This window comes from Gracilinanus agilis, chromosome X (assembly GCF_016433145.1).
Source record: "Gracilinanus agilis isolate LMUSP501 chromosome X, AgileGrace, whole genome shotgun sequence".
Classification (NCBI taxonomy): Eukaryota; Metazoa; Chordata; class Mammalia; order Didelphimorphia; family Didelphidae; genus Gracilinanus; species Gracilinanus agilis.
Genome location: NC_058136.1, coordinates 16,901,405 through 16,925,189, shown reverse-complemented (window position 1 = coordinate 16,925,189; position 23,785 = coordinate 16,901,405). Strand labels below are relative to the sequence as shown.

Genomic DNA, 23,785 nt, shown 5'->3' with positions numbered 1-23,785 from the left:
CACCTGGAATATTGCATTCAGCTCTGGAAATACATTTTCAGAAAGATATAGATAAGGTGGGGAAATGACTTTTTTGGCCTCCCGCCCCCTTTCCAGAAAAAATATTACTTTAGCCCGCTGGAAATTAATTTTTAAAAAATTTTAATAGCAATTAATAGGAAAGATAAATGCACCTGTGGCCATCACTGCTCCCCTGGATCGCTGCAGCACCCACTTTGGGAATCACTGTCATAGAGGCTTCCAAATAATGCCTGGGTGAAGGCCTCGGGAGAAGAGGAAAGTGAAGGGGTTGGAGCTTGAGAACTAACTTATAGTATTAGAAAGGCGATCACATGGAAGAGAGTTTAGTCTTGTTCTGCTTGGTCCCAGGACGCATGACTAAGAGCTATAAATGAAAGTTTCTGAGATACAAGTTTAAGCTTGATTTTGAGGGGAAACATTCTAACAATTGGAGCTAATGAAAAATAGAAGGAGGACTAGAGGTATTTCAGGAAAGGCTGGATGGCCTCTTGCTGGATTTATAGTGGAAGGTCGTCTTAATCAAGGAGAAGTTGGACTGAGGCAGCTGTGTGGTGCTGCAGCAGATAGAGCACCAGGACTGTTAAAAAGTTCAAATTTGGCCTCAGACCCTTTCTAGCTGTGTGATCTTGTGCAAGTCATGTAATTCTGCCTCAGTTTACTCATCTGTAAAATGATCTGAAGAAGGAAATAGCAAATCACTCCAGTATCTTTGTCAAGAAAATCCCAATATAGGCCACAGTCAGACACAACTGAAAAACAACTGAACATAGGTTGGGCTAGATGATCTCTGAGATGTCTTCTAAGCCTGAGAGTTGGGGATTCTTTACTCCTTATTTTCCAGAGGAATAAGCTGTGACTGTGGAATGGGAAATCACATACCTATGGACATGAAGCTCAGAAGTAGTAAAGGCAGTATTTTGGCTCTGCTCTCCTCTCTGCAATTCTAATTCCATGGCTCTTTGCTTCATATTTCTCTGAGTTCTGGTTATCTAAGAACTCATTTGGTTTCCCAGGTTATATTTTCAGAAACTTTAGGGTAGGAGGGCAGTTGTCCCCAGTTAGAATAATCATCTCTTGTTTCTGCGTCTGCCCCTAAAGTGCTAGAGTTTTTGTTTAGTCAATGTAGGAAGTGAGTCCAAGGAGCTTCCCTGTTGAAGCAATTCCACTTGTTGCCCACCCCAGAAAAAACCAGCAGTTAGCAAGATTTCCACTTGGATGAATCAAGGCCATTTTGAGCAGCCCCTGTCAGGGGTCCACACAGTGCTGGGGGCTTATTATCCAGAATGCCCATGCCTCTCCCATGACACCATGATCCTCCATGTACTACCAGGACAGAAAGAAAGCATGAAAGGAATGAGTCACAGGGATAGAGGAGGAAGAGAACTTAACAGTATTTTCATAAAGCCAAGAAATCATGTCAGAGCCGTCTCCAGCTAAACCTGCCTGGCCTTCTGACTTCACCAGTGCCATCAGTGCTCCCATCATTTCCCCACCTCAGGGTGGCTCACCTTTGACTCTTTTTTCTCATTTTTCTCCTCACAGCCAATCCTTTGCTGAGCTCTCCTTCCCCATTATCTTTCCTATATTTCCCCTTCTCTCTGTTCCCATGGCTACCACTCTAGTACAGTACATTACCACTCAGTTATCCCATCGAGAGACTGGCAATGATAAGAATAACACATATTCTATGTAACTCGCATTATGAGGTTGCTAGGTGATGCCGTGGGTGCAGTGCAATGCTAGGCATGGAGGGAGTCCAGAAGACCCGAGTCGAAATCCTCCCTCAGTCTCTTCCTAGCTTTGGGAACCTGGGCAAGTCTGTGTGCTTCAGTCTCTCCATCTACACAATGGGGATGGCGATAATAATAAGACTCCCCCAAGGTAGAAGTGGGGATCAAATGAGATAACATACAATGATTTTCAAACCCACAATGCTTTATAAACACTAGTTGTTACTATGATTTTTATTATTCTCACAATGCTGACCTCCTCATTCTTCTCTTTCTCCAATTCATCTTCTATACTGCTATCAGACTTCTCTTTATGCAGAGACCTGATTAGGTCACCCCCCCCCCAACTAATATCTTTGATGGCTCTCTATTGTCTTTTTTCACAATTTTAAAAATTCTTTCAATTACATGTAAGAACAATTCCTGACAACTGATTTTTGACATTTTAAAATTCAGATTTTTCACCCTCTCTACCCTGCCACCTTCAAGGTCTGATATAGGTTATGCCTGGACTTTCATGTAATGCATATTTCCATATTGCTTATGTCACACATATACTAGAAATCTCTTGAAGGGAGGATAGTGGAAGATGACATGCTTTGACTTGCACTCAGATTCCAACAGTTCCTTCTTTGGCCATAGGTAACATTTTCTTCATGAGTCTCTTGTGGTTATCTTAGAGACTTGCTTTGCTGATAATGGTTTAGTCCAGTGGCTCCCAAACTTTTTTGGCCTCCTGTCCCCTTTCCAGAAAAAATATTACTTAGCCTCCTGGAAATTTATTTTTAAAAATTTTAATAGCAATTAATAGGAAAGATAAGTGCACCTGTGGCCATCACTACCTCCCTGGATTGCTGCAGTACCCACCAGGGGGCGGTGGTGCCCACTTTGGGAATCATTGGTTTAGTCCTTCATGGTTGATCATCATATAATATTTCTGTTACTGTATACAGAATTCTCCTGGTTCTACTTCATTTTTCATCAATTCATATAAGTCTTTCCAGATTTTTCCGCACTTATCCTGTTCATCATTCCTTATGGTGCAATAATATTTTATTACAACTATATACCACAACTTGTTCATCCAATCCCCAAATTTTTAGCAACTACAAAAAAAACCCTGCTAAAATATTTAGGTACAAGTAGGTCCTTTCCCCCTTATCTCTGATATTGTTAGGATACAGACCCAGTAGTGGTATTGCTGGGTCAAAGGGTATGCATAGTTTTATGGTTGTGTCAGTTCACAGTTCCACCAACAATGTATTAGTGTTCCAGTTTTCCCACATCCCCTCCAACATTTATCATTTTCCTTTTTGGTTACGTTAGCTAATCTGATAGGTGTGAAGTGGTATCTCAGAGTTGCTTTAATTTGCATTTCTCTAATCAATAGTGATTTGGAGCAGTTTTTCATATGACTATAGATAGTTTTAATTTCTTCCTCTGAGCAATGCCTGTTCATATCCTTTGACCATTTTTCTAATGGGGAATGTTTTATATTCTTACAAATTTGACTCAGCTCTCTATTCTTTTATCTTTAAAGTCAAGTTCTAAATTGGCCTGGCATTCCAGACCTCTACAATGTGGTTACCTCCCAACATTTCAAGCTTATCTCAGACTATTCTTCATGCACTCTTTGCTGTAACTTAATATGGCAACTGTACTCTCCTAAAGGTGTGAATGTACCCTATACTTTCCTGCTCTATGATTTTGCCCAAAGTGTAACCTCTTTCTACATTGTCCTTCCTCTTCCATTGATTTCAACCCAGCCTTTAAAGTGTACCTTTACTTGTACTTGTACCTCCTACAGGAGACTTTCCTTGATTACCTTTCTCCTTTTCCAGTTGATAGCACCCTTTCGTTCCACTGACCTCATAGAGCACATGGTTATGTAATTCTTTTTTGAACTTATCATGTAATATTATGTGTTCTGTATTATTTGTGCTTGTGTAATCTCTCCAGGAAGGAAATGGCTGGCCCTGACCCAAATTTTACATCTCTTCCTTCAAGTGTCTAGCATAGCACTTAACTTCCAATGGGAGCTTCAGAAAGGTTTTCTTAAGTCGAATTACATGATCCTCATTTGCCAAATGAGAACATCGAAATCCAGAGAGGGTAAAGCTCTGGCCAACCTCACACAGTGTGTGTGTGTGTGGGGGGGGGTGAGAGCTGAGATTCTGTGTTTTCCAGGCTCTTTTGACTCTCCTCTATCACCTCATCCCATCAGGAGAACCAGAATGAAGTGTTACTAAAGATTGAGCCTGGAGCTGATTCAAAATCCATATCACCTGTTGGAGGCTCGTTCTCTAACTTCCAGAACTCCAAATTTTCTAGGTTGAGGTATTTGGGGGGGGGAGTTAAGCAATGTGTGGAACAAGGGAGCATCAGGAAGGAGGGCTACTGGTGGATGAATAAGCACAAGATTTGCTCTCTGTGGAAGCAGCTAGGGCCCATCGTGATCAGAGAGGCCACTAGACCTGGAGGCAGGAAGAGTTTGGCTCAGATCTTGCCTTACATCTTTACTAGCTGTGTGACCCTGGCATAGGAACCTTGAAATATTGTTGTGAGGGATCAAATGAGATCGTATAAAGCACTTTACAAATGTTAAGCCACTACCTAAATGTTTGCTAGTTTTGATATTCTTGTGTCTAATGACCTTATTAGATTGTAAGCTTCAGGAGTAAAGGCCAGATCTTATCTAAGCCATGGATCTTCCATAGTACCTAGCACCAGCGTTCAGCTCTTGGGAAGTTTATTGAATAGATGAGTGAGTAAGCAAGTGAATTTGGATTTGGGGAGTTCATGTTCAGTTCAGTTCATCATCAACTTATCATAGACCAAGTTCAAGTTACTGGGGAAAGAAAGGGAAAAAAATCACACTGCCTCTGTCTTCAGCGAGCTTACATTCTACAGGTAATATGGTTGTAATGAAGAATAAAGTAGAGACCAATACAAATGCTCTAGGCAAATCTGATGAAGAAATTATTTTGAACCTGGGAGGTCAAGGAAGGCTTCACAGAGTAGGTGGTCCGCGAGCTGAGTTTTGGAGGGTCCCAAGGATTCCAAAAGGCAGAGGTATGGAGGCAATGCATTCCAGGCACAGTAGACATGCTGTGCCAAGCCTTGGAGGTAGAAACTTGCACATTCAGAGAACAGTATTGGTCCAGTTAGGCTAAAATGGAGAGTATGTGAAGGGGAATGGCATGAAATTAGGCTGGAGAGGTGGGTTGGAGAGATTGGGAGAGCCTTGAATGTTAGGTTAAGTAATTCCCTGCCCCCTAGAAATAATGAAGATCCACTAATTGTTTGGGGATTGGAATGGGATGGAAGGGAAGGGAATAAGCATTTATATGCTACCTACTATGTGCCAGGGACTATGCTAAGGGCTTTTTACAAATAGCATCTTCTGTGATCCTCCCAACATTCTCATGCTCTCATTATCTCTGTTTTATAGTCGAAGAAACGAAGGCAAACAAATTAAGTGACTTGCAGGCACACAGCTATTAAGTGTCTAGTGCTGGATTTGAACTCAAGTCTTCCTGACTCCAGGTCCAGCACTCTTTCCACTTTGCTGTCTTGGTAGCCATTTAGTGAGAAGGCTTTTTTTGGCATGTGTACAAAGGACGGTTTGGAAATGCCATAAAATGGAGGTAAAGAATCCAATTAGGAGGTCATTCCAGCCATACAGGTAAAATGTCAGAACCAGAACCTGTCTGACAACAAGTTGTGTTAGCTTTCTGAAGACTGAGATGCTATCACTACCCAGGGAAAGCTGGCTGGACTTAAGCCAGTATGCCCTGATCTAAGATCCCTTTAGCTTTTATCTCCTCATTCCTCTTCTCCCTTCACATCCCTCCATGAGCATTTTCCATGTTTTAATTGCCCTTGATCTCCCGAGTCCCTGCTGCCTTGGAGGAGTTAACACTTTCAGCTTTGGGAATCCTGCTCTGATCTGCTTGGTGACTAAGAGAGGCAAAGTCACATGACCCTAGAGCTGACCACACTTGACATCCTGGCATTCTTCACCCCGGTGTCATCTTACCATCTACCTTGCGTGCTGAGTACCCTGAACCTCCCCCTCCATTGCTTCTGGGAAGGCCAGTGTCAGCTGATTCTCCCCTGGCCTCATTCACTCTCCTCATGACTTCCCAGACCAAAGCTTCTTTCCTGGTCACCATTCTCCTATGTGTTGTCTCTTCTTATTAGAAAGCAGGCTCCTTGAGGACAAGGACTGACTCCCTTTTTCATTTGTGTCCCCAGCCTTTGTGCTTTTCATGTATTCGTTTATTCTTTCTCCTTCTGTATTTCACCCTTATTGTTCATTCTTGGTCTTTCTCCCCTCCCCCCCCCCCCCCCGCNCCCCCCGCCACCTTTAACTACAACCCCCAAAGTGTTTTGATGTCACAAAATCATTGTTCCCTTCTTTTGATACCTCCGTTGGGGTGGCTATACGTTTCCGAATGGAGTGAGCTCAAATTTCTCCTACACGAGAGATTTTCTCCCAGGTAACATTTTTACCTGTCAGGTTGGGATTTATCCAGTAATGAATGATTCCGATTCAGCTGAGGGTCTGGGCAGTTGATAGGCCGATTTCCCTTTTTCCCCAAGGCATTTTTAGAAGAGCCCAGTGAGCTATTGCATTAACATTGTTGTTAATGCTGTAACATAAATCTTACACCAAAAATAGACTTGTAAGAATTGAGAGTGCTCTGCAGGTGGGTGGGTTGTTTCCATCAGGCTATGTAGGAGGAAGAGCACTGGACTCGGAGCCTGAAGCTGTGAATTGGAGGATCTGAATGAGCTCTGGGACCCCTCTAAGTTGATTTCCCTATCTGTAAAACAGGAATTCTATTTTCTCTTACTAAGCTCACTCTCAGGGTTGGGGTAATGTAGAAGCTATTTGTCAGCCACGAGATAGGATTCTTTTGGTAGTGCCCTCACCCCCACCCCAGCACCTACAGTTCTTCCAAAATGCAAAAATACTGTTTTGTGAATTCTTCACACTTCTACACAGAAAGTCCCATTGAAAAGTATCCGGCTCATCTGCTGTGTGTACAAGATCCTTGGAAGACTCTCTTTCCTGTTGAAAATTCTTAGGACTCCCTGAATAGGGCAGTCACAGAGTGGTATCCTTGAAAGCCTTTGTCATTTTATTGCTGGTGATATCACTGGGTCATCAAGTTATTTATTTATTTTTTATTAAAACCTCACCTTCTGTCTTGGAGTCAATACTGTACATTGGCTCTGAGGCAGAAGAGAGGTAAGGGCTAGGCCATGGGGGTTAAGTGACTTGCCCAGGGTCACACAGCTGGGCAGTGTCTGAGGCCACATTTGAATCCAGGACCTCCCATCTCTAGGCCTGGCTCTCAATCCACTGAGCTACCCAGCTGCCCCCCCCCCGGGCCATCAATTTAGAGCTTTTAAAGGCTCAAGCCCCTCATTTTCCACTCGAGGTTACTCATGTCCTGAGAGAGGAAGGGGCACATCCTTGATCCCCCAAGTAAGTAGGGATTGTTAGTACTGGGATTTGAACCCATGTCCTCTCACTTCAAATCCAGGGCTCTTTCCATTATATTCCTTTGCTCTTCACTAAGCTTTTAAGGCTACAGAAGTATCTCTTCCTATTGAATTAGGAGCTTTGTCCTTCTCTGGAATCCTTCTGAGAATGGGGCCAGGAGAAAAAGGACTTGGGGGAGCAGTGGGAGAACATGGCAGATTTGACTGCTACTCTCATGCTGGTGGAGACCTCCTCTAATGACACTGTATCTCTTTTTCAGATCGGCAAGCTCTGTGCCCATCCTCAGCAGCGGCAGTATAGATCAGCTTATTATCCTGAAGAGTTCTTTATTGACAAGAGAGTATTAAAAGTTGCTCATGTAGAACATGAAGAAACCTTATCCAGCCGGAGGAGGTGAGAATTGGTTTTGTTCTTTTTCAACTTACAATCAGCGATTGCCTTTTAAGGTTAAAAAATAATGGGGGGGGGAGGCTTTGTAAATGCACCTTATACAGCCCTGTGGGATGAATTCCATTGTGTCATTTGGGCATTTGAAAAGACTCGGGTAGCATTCTACTGTGGCCATGGCCAGCCTGTTGGAGCTGGAAAGAACCATGTCATTGGGAAAGAGTCAGCAAGAGAAATGAATATGCAATAAAATATATAGAATATTACAGGGAAAACCAGAGGGGACCCTTATGTCTGGTTTCCAGTGACGTTCGACACCATTGTTCTAGCCCAACCATTTTTCATTTTGCGTATGGAGAAATAAGGCTAGAGAGAAGCTGAGGACTTGTCCAAAGTCACAGGCCCAATGAAGTGCCTTTCCATATAACTCTCAGAGGAACACAGGGGCTCCTTCGGATAGATTTATGGATTAAATCATAAAATGTCAGAGCTACAGGAGACCTTAGCAACCATCTCGACTGGTTGTTATGAAGTAGTATGGGAAAAAACTGGATTTGGACAGCTGGCTCTAGTCCTAGTTCTGTCGCTTTTACTACCTGTGTTTGACCCTGGGCCAAGTCATTCCTTTCTCTTTAAAAGGAGGGGTTTGGACTCGATGATCTTGGTGACCCTTCAGCTCTCAAGTCTGCGAATCTCCTCAATTTTTACAGGAGGAAATCGAGCCCCTGAGAGGGACCTGCACAAGGTCACAAAGCTAGACTGGCCTAGAGCCCAGGTCTCCTGCTTCCCAGCCCATTGCTCATAAAATGCTTGATGCTAGGAGTCTGGCTTGGCTGTGATTATTTTAATGACAGTTTTGGCTGCTCCCATTGGGAACAACAATGCCTTGTGGAGGCATTAGCTGCAGACTAGCTCGGACACAAAGAAGCCAGATGAGCACACATGCACGGACACAGGGCTCTGACTTGAGGCTGTAATCGATCGATTGGTTTGAAGAGAGCCTCTTGCTTCTTAACTCTTAGGACTGCAGTTGCAGGACTGAATAACAAGTAATGTAACAAAGGTTATGGCAGCTAGAGGAAAGCAGCAGAATATAGTAGGAAAACTCTAAATTAGGACTTCAGAGGCCCAGCCCAGCTACTTACTGACTGGCTTTGTCTCCTTTGGATCAGAGGACAATAAGACTTTTGAAAATTCCCCAGATGTCCCTGCATTTGTCGCCCCTACTGTGTGCAAGGCACTGCTAGGGATTTTCAAACGTCTAATCAGTGCTTTTCAAGGTTGCCCATTGGCAGGCAGGGCAACTGTGCTCTCAGGATTGGGATCCTGGAAGAAGTCTCCTTCCCTTTGCCCAGATGCTCAGGGTTAGAAAAGCAGAAACACAGCCGTACCCTCTGGCAGAGAGCCAGTGGACACTAGGTGTAAAATGTGGCAAACGTGGCCAGCAGGTCCATTTGTTTTGCTTAACTGGACTTCTTTGTTAAGAGAGAGGGTCCTCCTTGGGGAAAGTGATCCTTTTTTAAGGGCATCAATGAAAAATGACCCCCCCCCAAAAGGCAAATTCATGACACCGAAGGGCCCCTTGAAGAAAGCTTCTAGAATCCCTTCAGACCAGCAGCTGAAACAGCCTTCCTCAGCCTGGACACAAAGGCTGCCTCACGGCCCCCCTCCCCCTCCTCCTCCCCCTCCCAGTCCCACTCCCTGGTAGTGGCAGAAAAATTGACATCAGCACTTTGAAATCTCACTCAACAGGCAAAGCAGTCCTTGCCTCCCCCACCTCTAAGGAAAGTTGGCCCCACTTTGTAGTTGAAAGCAGGAAAGATCTGGCCAAAAGAAATGGGAGGGGGGAGGGGAGTCTACCCCTTAGCTCAAATCCTCTCCTCTCCTTCGGGTTCATCCACCGGTATACCTTTGTGGAATTTATCCTGATAGGACTGTCAGATTTGAGATGTGGAGCTGGAAGAGATCCCCAGAGCCCATGGAGTCCACACCCATCACCTCCCCCTCCCCCCATTTTATAACTCCACAAACTGAGGCCCAGGGAGACTGGGTGAGGTCACACAGGTAGACGGCCACAGGGTTGGGATCTAGAGCAAGGAAGGGCCTTAGAGATTTTCCATTGGGCCAGAGAGAGGAATGGACTCGGCCCAAATCACACAGGTAGTCAATAACAAAGCCAAGATTGAGCCTCCCGTCCTCCGGCTCTAAATGGAACATCCGTCTCACTACATCATTTTGTACTCGTCAGCCCAATGGCGGTGGGGAGGAGTTAAACCGGGCTGATGTTTTCCTTCTCTTAGATATTTGGGGGATTTCTCTTGGCAGCCGGTAGACGTGTCAGTCACTTACACTATAGTCTCTACACAGTGTTCTGCTTGTTCCACATCGCCCTACCCCACCCCCATCCCCCCATCGCCATTTCAATTGAAAAGAGAAGAAAGGAAGGGGCCATTGTCGTCACCATCCCTGTGGTGCAGGGGCTGCGTGTGGCGGAGGCAGCCTGTCTGGATCTGATTATGAGCTGCAAAGCTGCTCATCTGTCTTATTAAAAACCCCACTTGCACAGGAAGGAGTATGGCCTTTGGCTGTCTTGCAAAGTCATCTGTTTGAGTTGCCTGCCCCCGTCTGGGTGGTTTGAGACCCACATCACATTTGGGGAGCAGCTTCATTGTGTTTCTAGTAGATTGATGCTTTTAAATATTCTTTTTGTGCACATCAGGCCTCTCCCCAACACTGCTGCTTAGAACTCTCTGTGACAATGAGCTAGGTGCCTCAGGACGGCTCTTTTATACTCCAGGTGAGGCTTTCCTTCAAGAAGCTTTATTATGGTCAGGGTGGCAACTTCCCGGCTCCCCTGACATGTGTCCCGGCCTCCTCCTGCCTTTGTTAAGTGGTCTTTGAAAGGTGCAGGAGTCGCCAAAGTACAACTCTGTTGCTGCTTTGATGATGCCACCCTCTGGCCCCGCCTGGTTGGGCCTGAGACACTAGACAAGCAGCCCATCTCCAGGCCAGGTCTCAATTGGAACTTGTGTTCAATTGATACAAGCTTCAGGAGCCCAGGAGCACCCCCATGCCTGAGGACTTTTGGGGAAGATGACTGGTGTGGGCTTTGATGAATCTAGCATTGTGTAATGGAAATAATGCTAGATTTAGATTCCTCACATCTAGGTTTAAATCCTGGCTCTCCTACTCATTACCTATAGAAGTTCAGAGATGTCACTTAACCCCTTTAAACCTCAGTTTCCTCCTCTGTAAAATAAAGCCTATCTGAAGTCCTCCTGGCTTTAAATATTCTGATCTAGAAGAGCTCGAATGCCTTCCTTCTTCATCTTTGTCACTGAATTCCTACTTAGCCTTTAATGACCAGCTCTGGTATGAAAACGAACCCTGGATTTGGAGACAAAACACCGGAGTTCAAAAAAAAGGAAAAAAAGCCAACATTTCTACAGCACTTACTCTGTGTCAGGCCCTGTGCTAAGCACTTTACAATTATTATCTAATTTGATCCTCACAACAACCCTGGGAAATAGATACTATTATTATCCCCATTTTACAGATGAAGAAACTCAGACAAATAGAGGTTAAGTGACTTGTCCAGAGTTACACTTCAATAAGTTAATAAGTGTCTGAAGCCAGATTTAAACAAAAGTCTTTCTGATTCCAGGCCCAGTGCTCTATCCACTGCCACCACCTAGCCCTGTTATAACCTGCATAACCTTGGACAAGTCACTTAAAGACTCTGAACCTCGATTCCTTCATCTATAAATGAAGGAGTTGAACTTCTGTCCGTCTAGGATCCTATGGTCCATTCCCATCAACTTTAGGTATTATTGAATTGAAATTTTTAAAAAAGGAACTCCAGCCACTTTAAAGGGTTTCCTTAACTGTCACATATAGATCGAGTATCTTCTTCTTCTTTTTATAGACGATCAATTCAATTGCCTACATCTTCATCTTTTTTAATATTTTTTGGCAATGAACCACTGATCTAGTGCTTCCATGGCTCCATGTTGTCATTAGGGTGGACGTGCTAAAGGTATACAGTCCAACCCACCAAGCCCCTCAGGTGCCTCTTGTCCGTGGCTTTGACTTTGCACAGATGGGCCTCCCACCATGCCAGAAAATTGTCTGTGTTCCTTTAGAGAGCCAAATAGTTAAGAGGGTTGAATTCTGAACTTTCTTAGGCTCTGTTTGCCAGATTCTGTCAATGAGGAAGAGAAGCTAAAATGATTGAAAAGAAAAAAGTTAGTTATGTCCTTTCTTATTCCTCCAGGAAAACCTAGATGATCATGGTAACATCCTAACTGGTCTCTTTGCCTCCAGTCACTGCTCCATCCTATCCGTCGTCCTTTATACAGTTTCCACAATGCCCTTTTGCTCAAAACCCCAGCAGTAGTTCCCCATTGGGGTGACTAGATGGCGCCATAGTGGATAGAGTGCTGGGCTTGGAGTCAGGAAGACATCTTCCTGAGTTCACATATGGCCTCAGATACTTACAAGCTGTGTGACCCTGAGCAAGTCATTTAACTCTGTTTGCCTTAATTTCCTCATCTGGAAAATGAGCTGGAGAAGGAAATGGCAAACCACTCTAGTATCTTTGCCAAGAAAATCCTAAATGCCATCAAGGGCCTGACACAACTGAAAAACTATTCCTCGGTCAACAGTGCCCTATGTTGCTTTTTGAATAAGAGGCAGACTCATCAGGCTGCCACTGAGACTCCTCACAATCTGGTCCCAACTTTTTTTTAAAGCATTGTTTGCCATTTACTCCCTTTTCCTAATTTTGCACTCCAACCAAAATATCTTCCTGTCCATTCCCCATTCTTGGCCTGCCTCTCCTTGTCTCCATTCATTTGTGCAGGCCATTTATCACCTGGGCTTGAAACACACCAGACAACCTCTAAGGTCCCTTCAAGGTCTAAGAAGCAATGAATTGATGAGCCTTCCTTCCATCTCTGTGCTTTTCTTCCATTCAGGCTTGGCACGGATTCCACGTGCGTCACAGATCCTTTCTGAATCCCCTCAATAGTTACAGTTTTCTCTCACCTCAAATCTTCTTGGAGTATTTCGTCTGTGATTCTCCTGCCATTCTACCTTGTCTCGTACTTGGGTGTGCATATATGATAGCTCTCTCCATTCAACTGTAAGCTCCCTGAGAGGAAGGGTCTTTTCCCCTTTTTCCTCTTTGTATGCCTCGGACCTTACCCACAGCAGGCATCTTTAATAAGTGCCTATCAAATTAAAAAGCATTGATTAGAAGGCCCTGTTGGAGATTAAGTTTCTTTGGCCATAAATGTATTAGTGAAAGTGGTGGCCAGGGGTTCTGGGACGGGAAAAGGCCTAAGGGGCAATGTCTTCATTAAGGAAATTTCCCATCATTTCCCAGGGACTAATGGCCATATTCTATTTCCTTTATGGGGGAAAGCCTTCCGCTTTTAGTCTCATAGTGCCAACTCTTGGGGACTGCATCATTGCTTTGTAAAATAGTTCCTTGCTCCTATTAGGCCATAATCGAACCCATCTTTTTTTTCTACGTGAGGCTGTGATGTTTCTGAGCCCTTTACCGAGCCTCTTCCCTTTGGAACCTGACAGTCTTCAGCCATCAAGAGTGGCCTGAGATAGCAGAAAACAACAATTAGGGACTTGGGGCTTCTCAGCCCCTTCTATGCTAATAAAATTCTCTGGCTCAGGCTTCTGCATTCTCCTATCTTAGGCTTGCTGTAAGAAGACTCCCTTTGGCTAAAAGGAGGATCAGGGTTGGGAGCTCTTTTTCAATCTTATTAGTAGAAATGAATAGCTCTACGGTAATGAAATGGAAAATTGTATTAATGCAGGGAGATCATTCCTGCTTGTCTCTTTTGGCCCTAGCTCTGAACAGAAAGCCCTAGGAGGCATTTGGGGGCTCAGGACTCCTGCAGGCTCTGAAATGAGATGCAACCCCTGGGCCTCTCTAGAGGCCTGTACATCAGTCCAGACCTTTCTTAGCCTGAGTAGTGAATAATTATTCCAATGCCTGAGAATTCCCTAGCTTCCACCTCCCAGAGCTGAGCAAAGGCTACATAGAGGGAAAGTGTCAGCTTTTCTTCTCTGCTTGGAGGCATTTAGAGACAGTGAAGTGGAAAGAACACTGGACCTGAAATCAAAAGACCCAAGTTAGGGTCCTGACTCTACTACTAACTGGATAAGGGACCACAGGAAAGTTGCTTGAGATAACCAGGTGATACAGTGAACAGAGTGCTGGGTTTGGAATCAGGAAGACCTGAGTTCAAATCCAGCCACAGATGCTTACCAGCTGTGTGACTCTTGGTGACCCAGCCTCAATTTGGTCAGCTGGAAAATGAAAATAATAATAGTATCCATCTCCCAGGATTGCCATGAGGACCCAATGTGACAATACAGTCAGTCCTGCTACAACATAACTTATGTGTTTCTAAAAATCACTTTGCTATGCCAAGTCACACGATAAAAACGGGGCTTATGGGGAAAATGGGGTTAGAGGCATACGGCTCAAAAGTTTGTTGCTGTCGTAGAATGAAATGAGCAGAACCAGGAGCGCACTGTATACAGTAACAGTAATATCGTGGAATGATCAAATTGATAGACTCAGCTACTCTCAACAATGATCTGGGACAATTCTGAAGGATGTGTGATGGGGAACGAATGCTATCTACCTCTGGAGAAAGAACTGCTGGCATTGGAATGCCTTTGAAAGCATGTGATTTTTCACTCATTTATTTGGGTCTTTGTTTATATGATTATTCTCTTACAAAGATACACAATATGGAAATAAAAAATAACTAGAAAAAAGTTTGTCAGTGACACACACAAAAAGAGATAGTAACCTAATAAAGATGGTAGCATGGAATTATACATGTCACATGGTTAAGAAATACATAAATACTACAACAAACAGTGACTACATCTTGGTCCTTGGGCTGCACAAAATCCCTAGCAAGTCGAGTAGGCTGAAGGTCATAGCAGAGAAGGGGTTAGGGGTGGTGCATACCAGCTCTTCTCTACCTACAACTCCCAGTGTACCAAAAGATATACAATAAATATGGCACTTTACCTTGTCAGACATGTGAAGTTTGTGGCTCGTGAGCTGTTGCGAAGCTGGGCGGTTTGCTATATTCTATCCTGCAGATCAAACTCAGAATTCATATTATGATCAAAATTTCCCATAATATAGCAATTGGGCTGCAACAAATTTGTATTTTTAAATGTGTTATGGCAAAACTGTATTTGTAAAGTATTTAGCACAGTGCCTGGCACATGATACCTAATCATGCTTTTTCCCTTCCCCTTTTCACATCTTTGAGCCTCAGTTTCCTTATCTATAAAATGGAAATGATGAGATACTTCACAGGATGGTTGTGAGGAAAATGCTTTATAGATTGGCTGGAAAATGACTGAAAAAAAAAATAGAAAATGAATGAGACCAGCCTCTCTATATCACTTCAAAAATAACACCACTTGTTCTAAACAAAGAAACAAACAAGACACACACACACACACAGAAAATCCTTGATCAGAGAAAATCTTACAGAGAAAAAAAATACTAACTAAAGACATGAGTAAGAAAAATGAGAAGACTCCAACACAATGAATAAATATTATGAGATAAAAGAAATGGAAGAACAGATTCCATAAGGAAGAAACACCTTAAAAAGGAAGTAGATGTAGCTCAAAGCTTTAGGATGGTTAATGAGCTCAACAAGAGAAAATAAGGAAGAACCAACATCATAAAGATAGAATTAAATTCAGGAAAAGAAGAGCAAACACATGTGGATAGGAGATTCACCAATCTGGAAAATCTGGAGATTTTCCTTAATTTAAAAACAGTTTTAGTTGATGTCTCTTCTTTTTGTCACTTTTATTTCTGAATATATCTATCACCGCTCCCACCCTCACTCCAGCAAGCCATCCCTTCTATCAATGAACAAAAAGGAGGAGTCAGGGAAGGCAGTTAAGCAAAATTACATTTGAGAGGATGATTCTCAACAAAATGGTAGACTCCCCAAAGGATAGAATGGCAGAGGCAGCAGAACAAATTCAAATATCAGTGGCAGAAATCAATAGAACTTTGAAGACTATTTGAGTATGCTACAAATGAAATTAAATGAGTTTCTGTGGGTGGAAAGGAGGGGACAGATGCCAGAGATATTGTGGGAGCCAAATCCCTAAGACTTGGCAACCGATTTGGATCTGGCAAGTGAGAGAGTGGTAAGAATCAAGGATGGCTCTGAGGTTGTAAATTTGAGTGATAGAAAGTATGATGGGAATAGGGCACTTTGGTGGAGTCACTATAGCAGGGAAGGTAGAGACTTCCATTTTGAACATGTTGAGCTTGAAATTCTAATAGGGCCTCCAGGTGGAGCTGTCCAGCAGACAGTGGCAATGTATATAACTGGAGTTTAGAAAAGAGAAATCAATTGTCAGGCCTGAATTCAACATCTGCTATGTGCCAGTCACTGTTTTCCATGTTGGGGATAAAAATATAAAGGAAAACAAACCCCAATCCCCACTGTCAGGAAACTTCGAGTCTATCAGAGAGTGTATATCTATATAGGCGTATAGGAAACAAATGCAAAATAAATGCAAGGTGATTTGGGAGGCAGGGGGCTCGCAGTTCCGGGAGCTCAAGAAAGGCCTTGCTTAGAAGAGGCTGCGTTTTCAAAGAAGACAAAGATTCTCTGAAGCTAAGGTAAGGAGGCTTTGCATTCCAGGCATGGGAAGGCTCAGTACAATGGCACTGAGATAAGAGATGGTAATGTGGAGAGGTGGCAAGGAGGCCAGCATGCCTAGACTGTGGCTTGTCCAAAGGGGAATGATGTAAATGGAGCTAGAGAGAAGGGCTAAACAGAGAAACTTGTGTTTTATCCTAGAGGAAAAAGGGGTCAGTGGAGGTGGTCGAATTAAAGATGCATATGGTCAATCGTGTACTTAAGGAAAAGCACTTTGGGGTTCTCTATGGAAGATGTATGTGAGGGAGGAGAAACTTGAAGCAGGGAGGCCAATTGGGCAATCATCGCAGTAGTTGAGATGCCTAGGGAGAGAGTGTTGAGACAGAAGGGAAGAGGGCCCAGCACAGAAACGTGGGGGACACCCACACTTTTTGTGCGGGAGAGAGAGAAACCAGCACAAGAGACTGAGAAGGAATGCACAGAGAGAACCAGGAAAGAGCAGCATCCTGGAAACCAGTGGAGGAGAGAGGTCCAAGAGGAAGGAGTCTATAGATTTGAACAGAGTTCTGAAAAGACAGGTTTTAATATACTCATGTAAACAACTGAATGGAAATATTGAAAAGTTTGCTTTTTCTCAAACACACTTGAGATTTTCACCAAAATTGATCATTTTTTCCTATGGCATAAAGAGCTCATGAATAAATGCAAAAAGGCAGAAATTTCAAACACTTCCTTACAGACCATAAGGTAATAAAAACAGCAATCAATAAAGGAATGTGCCAACAGATGCAGGCCTAAGTGGAGACTAAAAAATGATTTGCTAAATAATGAGTGGGTCAAAGAGCAAATTATAGAAATAATTTAAGGATTATATTAAAGTCAAGGTTATAGTACAAAATACATGGGATACAGCTAGAGCATCCCTCTGAGGCAAATTTATATTCTTGACAATGTATATTAACAAAGGAAAAACCTGAGCATATGGCTAAAAAGAAATTACAAAGTCAATAAATTAATAAACCCTAAAACATGCACAACAGAGAACATCTTGGAACTTAAAGGTGAAATAAACACTTGAAAACAAAAAATAACTGAATTGAGAAGTGAAAGAAAAAGTTGAGTTTTTTTAACCCTTACTTTCCATCTTAGAATTAATATTGTATATTGGTTCCAAGGCATAGGAGCATTAAGGGCTAGGCAATGGGGGGGTTAAGTGACTTGCTCAGGGTCACAGAGCTAGGAAGTATCCGAGGCTAGATTCGAACACAGGACCTCCTGTCTCAAGGTGTGGCTTTCAATCCAATGAGTCACCTAGCTGCTCCCAAGGAAAAAAATTCAAAGACCAATAAAATTGTCAAAGCACTAGCCAGTTTAATTCCTAAAAGTGAGGAAAACTAATTTTCCTCAAAAGGGGAAATAGCAATGAAGAAAAATGATCAAAAACCATTCTAGAGTGTGTTTTCATAAATATTTCTCCAGTGATCAGCCCAGAGGATCTTTCTCTAGAGTCATAACAGAGATGCCAGAGGAACATGTACATCAAGTACACGCTCAACTTGATTACTTATTATCACTGCATGACTGTCTCCTATATCCTTCTCTGGTCACTTATCTCTTTCAGGGTATCTTTTGCAACATTACTTTCATGCAGTTTATCTGCATGCTGCCTAACCATGTTAACTGTACAGTTTTCCTTTGCTTGTCAGATGAGGCGCCATTTTGATTCTCTTGATAGTATGGTTATATGTCTTAGAGTTCTAAAGCCTCTTCTGTAGAAGTCTGATGTTTAGATAAAGAGATAAACGTGGAGATGGTGAAAGCACTGTGCACTTTATCAAATATAATATGCTCTTCAGTGTCCAAGACAGCTATGATAATTTTTTGGATCAGACCTATGATTTCATTGGTAGAGGGAACTTCTTGTGAGGAAACTACCTCTATGAATTCAAATGGGAATGTGCACTGTAGTTTAATTTTAGGAAGTTATCACATATGCTAATAAGCCAATGTAATGAGTCACCCATCTAACTGCATATTATAGTCTAAGCCAGTGATTCCCAAAGTGGGCGCCACCACCCCCTGGTGGGTGCTGCAGCGATCCAGAGAGGCGATGATGGCCACAGGTGCATTTATCTTTCCTATTAATTGCTATTAAATTTTTTAAAAATTAATTTCCAGGGGGCTGAGCAATATTTTTTCTGGAAAGGGGGCGGGAGGCCAAAAAAGTTTGGGAACCACTGATCTAAGCAATCCCCTTGATTTTTTCCTCTTTGAGATGAGAGGATCTCATTTGGGAGACTATGCAGCCTTCTGAGTCTTGATCAATCATAATATCATCCAGAAACAAACACATCTATAATACTTCACCTCACCATCCATATAGGGAATCCCTTCTCTATTTTGCATCGACCTTGACAGTGGAAAATGTCTAAGGTGTTGCACATCTCCCAATTTGATATTTTTGTTATTGTTCATTTGTTCATTCATGTCCAACTCTTTATGACTCCATGGACCATAGCATGTCAGGCCTCAACCAGATGCTTTACTTAACATAATAACTTTCGATCTTCTGATTATCTTTGTAGTTGTGTCCATCAAAAAATCTTAACCTATTTTTAAGGAGAGACATTGTTGGAAGAAACCTTGTAAGGCTTCATGTAGCTCTGTTGAAACAAGTAGTATTCTCTGCATCTTTCAATCAAATTTACTGCCATAAATACTACTATAAAAACCACTATGTGATGCAGAGTATTATTTGTGAAAGCCTGCTTGTTCTTTATATTTTAATCAAGGTCATCATTAATTCCTATATATATATATATATATATATTATTCTTATAAAGATTTTTAGAGAGTTAAAAAAGGCATATGGGTCAGTAGCTAATGATTTTTTTCTTGGTCACTTTTTTTTCTTTTGCAATAATAAGGCCCATGATCATTCCCATGTGTTCAGTATCTTATTCTGTTTCAGAATCTTAGGAATCTGTCTTTCAATTTCCTCAAAGTTCTTTTGCTTCCAGTCCCTGTATATTTGATATGCTAGAGCTGCTTTTTCTATATTCATTTTCTTTCATGCCATTTTTGCTTCTTTATGTTGCATATTGGAAACTGTAATGATAGAGGCCAAGGTGGTGACTCAACTTTCATGGATGGAGAAAACAGTCTTCCATAGAAATGTAGATTTAGCTTTTCCATTTTTTGTCTGTTGTCCTCGTTCCAGTTTCATCCTAAATGTTCTTGGCTTGATCTGGCTTAATTTGATCTCAGCTTTCTACAAACTCATTTTGCTCTCTACTGTTTCTCACTGTTTTAAGAGGTGATAGTTGATCATAATCTTCCACTCCCTTCCTCTGTAAGATTTTGCAAATTAGGTTCTATTCTAAACAGCTGTTCCTCTTGGCTGCCACACTTTCCTGTTTGGCAAGAAGAGCTGGCATTTGTGGATTGGCTAGTTTTGAAGCTCTTTGGTTCCCGCATTGTGGCTATTGGTTTGCATTAGTTAAACTTCATTAAGAGATGAAGATAGTCCATATCATTGGACTGTTCTACTGGCATGTTCAGCTGTTATATAACTGCTACATATTCTGATATCTAGCTTTTCCTTCAATTTGCTCTGACATGATGATCTAACTGTGCACAGATAGTTGGTTTAGAAACGACTCCCAAATCAGTAACTGTTTGTTTATTGTTTGTTAGGATAACAGTCAATATATTATGTGCATATGAGTGATGTTATTCAGGGCTCACCCTGCCCAGTCATTGCCTCCTGACTCTTCTTGAAGATTTGTAACCATCAGGTTTCTGTGTAGGTTACAAGTCTTTGTTCTTATTTTTTATCCTGAAACACAGTGTCATATATGAATGCAATGGAGTATTATTGTGCCATAAGCAATAACTGTGCAGAACACAAAGAAGTATGGGAAGGCGTGGGAAATTGTGTAGAGGAATGGTATTGCACACTAACTATAGCTTGTTAAATGACAGAATCAAAGAGCAACAAAACTCATAGGAAATACAATGGGTGATGCTGACATACCTTGTTAAATTTAATGTACAAATTTTGTACAAATGTAATGTACAAATCTTTTAAAAATTAATATACACCGTGTGACCCTGAGCAAGTCACTTAACTTCCACTGCCTCACCCTTTCCTTTCTATTGCCTTGGAATCAATTCACTGTATTGCTTCTAAGGCAGAAGGTAAAAGATTTCAAAAAAGATTTAATATACAAGGGGTAGCTAGATGGCACAGTGGATAGAGCTCCAGGCCTGGAGTTAGGAGAACCTGGGTTCAAATCTGGCTTCAGACACTTACTGTGTGACCCTGGGTAAGTCATTTAACCCCCATTTCCTAGCTCTTCCTGCTCTTCTGTCTTAGGACTGATATTAAGACAGAAAGTAAGGGTTTAAAAAAGATGAACATATAATAAGAGGCCATGTTTACGTGGGTATAGTAATCCTTTTTTAAATCATTTTACCTATTTGGATTATCTTATTTCTCATCAGTTTCATTTGGTAATCTGATACTTTGTTTTTGCTTATGATTTGCTGGTACTGTCTCTGGCTCTTGTTCATATCTTTGCATGTTTTATAGGTGTCAAGTGAAATAAAAATAAAAATAATTTTAAAAGTTTACATATATATTATAAGCCTTCATGTGCTGAAAAAAGTGAGTTGTTATTATTTGAAAATGGTCCATTTTGTTCATTCATCCCTAGGTCCCATTGACATTCCTCAGTTATGAGTATCTCCTAGACCAGTGATGGGCAAACTACGGCCCCCTGAAATGTTCTATCCAGCAGCGCAACATTATTCCTGATTTGACCAATACAATGAGTAGGATACAATACAATGAAACTTTGAAAGAGTTGCCTTAGAAACAGACTGACAGATGAGCATTTCCTTTCCTTTGGCCCCCTCTTTGAAAAGTTTGCCCATGACTGGCCTAGACTATCTCTAGATTTGGGGACCTAACTGCTCCCATGTTAGTCTTTGTTTCCATGTACTTTGGGAGCAATGTAATCAAGAAGATCTTGGTCTAAACCAGTGATTCCTAAAGTGGGCAATACTCCCCCCCCCAGTGGGTGCTGTAGTGATCCAGGAGAGCGGTGATGGCCACAGGTGCATTTATCTTTCCTATTAATTACTATTAAAATTAAAAAAAAATTAATTTCCAGGGAGCTAAGTACTATTTTTTCTGGAAAGGGGGCGGGAGGCCAAAAAAGTTTGGGAGCCACTGCTCTAAACACTATCTCTGATCCTACTCGGTCAACCATAAGTAAGTGGCAACCTCTCTGAGTCTCACATAACTCTCTATGACAATAAAGTATAGTCTTCTAACTCCCTAAGTCCTTCAAGTTCATATTCACTTGCACATATTTCATTTGACAAACAATCATCAAAAAGCTCTCTGCTGACAGCACTGAGCTTAGGGATACTGTGGGGAACAAGGTACAGACTCTTTTGCTGAAGAGTCTTCAGTTTATTGGGAGAGGTTAATGTTATCATTTCTGTTATTAAATGTTACAGTTTGTTATGAGTAATTATTGGCTTATTATTATATAAATGTGATATAAAGCAGAATGAAATAATTGTGTGATAATACAGAGTTCTGGCCTTAAGTCAAGTCCCTAAGACTTAAGTTCAGTTTCTGACTCTGCTACCTTATTAGCTGTTACCATGAGAAAGTCCTTTCCCATCTGTAAAATGAAGGGATTGGATCAGAATGGGCCCTAACATTTTGTGAATGTAAGTTAGAAATATCTTTATTAGGACTCTCTAAACAGCCTAGTTGATCAAACCTTTGGGATAGCCATCAAGAAATGAGATTTTCATGTTCATCTAATGTTGGGTATTTTTCTTTTCAGGGAACTGATCGCAAAGTTGAGATCACAGAGTGACTTTTATAGTGCTCTCCCTGGCTATATCTGCAGCCACAGTCCAGTGGTTGAAAATGATACCTTTTGCTGGAATGGACAAGAAATTGTGGAAAGGTGAGTTTTTGATGCTAGATGGAGCCTTAGTTGAGTAACACATGAGTTTTGCTCTCTGGGTGCCATGAAAGATCAATTTGATATGCATATAATAAGCACTTGCCGTATACATGGTGCTTAGGCTACAAAGACAAGGAAAAACAAGACCAACGGGCCCCTGAGGACCTTGATTCTACTGGGTGGTACTCAGCTGAGACTAAAAAGGCAGTTAGGGCTTCCAAGAGGTATATGGAAGGTGGTAGAATGTTTCAGGCATGCAGGATAGCCTGTAAAAGGAGATAAAGGCAGCAGACTGAATGTTGCATGTGCATGGAAAACATCAAGTATGCCAGTTTGGATGAAACAGAGTGCATGCTTGGAAATAATATGAAATTAGCTTGGAAAGATCTGTTGGAGTCAGCTTGTGGAAGGCTTTTAATGCCAGCAAGAAGAATCGCATCTCTCCCTTCCCCTATTTTATTGTGCACAAAGTGTCAAATTCATGACTTACCCAAAGGAGGCATGATCCCAGCTTTCTTGTCCAGCATTTTATAGTTTATCAAGTGTGTAAGTAATAACACATCCTTCCCCTTAATTGGCCTAAGTTAATTTCATCTTTAAACTAAGCAAACTGAGCTAGATAATCTCTCCGGGTCCCCTCTAGCTTGGACTAGTCATTTAGTTAACACACATTAATTATGTACTTACTTTGTGACAAACACAGGTAGTAAGTGTTGGAGATGCAAAGAAAGACAAAACTGTCCCCTTGCCCTCAAGAAACTCACTTCCTCATGGAGGAGACAACTTACAAGAACATTGTCCTTTTAAAAACTTCTGTGCCCAGAATATATCATCTATATGGGCACATGTGTGTATACATGCATACACACAAGCACATGTGTGTATATGCATATATATATATATATATATATATAGAGAGAGAGAGTATAGATGGAATATAATTTCAGAGGGAAGATGCCTTCTGAGCAGTGAAGAATATGAAGTGCTGATGGCTTACATTAGGATGATGGCTGTGTGGATGGAAAGGAGATATAGACAACAGACATGAAAAGAGAAGCAATAAGACTTGCCGACAGATTAGATATGTGGAATGAGTGGGAGTGAGTTGAGGATGGCTTAATGGCAGGGTGGTGATGGCTTTAGCAATAGTACAGAAGTTGAGGAGGGCAATAGGAAAAGTGCTGGCTTTAGTTTGGGGGATATTGACATTGATGTGCCTATAGGACATCTAGTTCAAGAGGTCCTAAAGGTGGCTGCTGATATGAGTGGAGCTCAGGAGAGAGGTTAGGGCTCATATATAGATGAAAGAAGCATCTGCATCAAGATATAAATTGAACCCATTAGAACTGAGGAAAGAGGAAGAAGAGGGCCCAGGTCAGAACTTGGGGGCCACACTATTAATGGTTATGTCCTGGATGAAGATCTACTAAAGGAGCCTGAGAAGGACTAGTCAGA

The 23,785-nt window shown here is 41.9% G+C and overlaps 1 protein-coding gene across 1 annotated transcript in view; it reads left to right on the top strand.

Annotated features, from left to right (window-relative positions):
• GPC3 (glypican 3) overlaps window positions 1–23,785 on the top strand; it is a gene marked incomplete at its 5' end in the record, with an annotated part of 495,727 nt that overhangs the window by 75,539 nt on the left and 396,403 nt on the right. Inside the window, 2 exons of the mRNA XM_044682692.1 lie at window positions 7,526–7,659; window positions 22,205–22,330. Of these exons, the coding sequence (XP_044538627.1) occupies window positions 7,526–7,659; window positions 22,205–22,330 (260 nt within the window). The remainder of the gene's footprint in view (window positions 1–7,525; window positions 7,660–22,204; window positions 22,331–23,785) is intronic.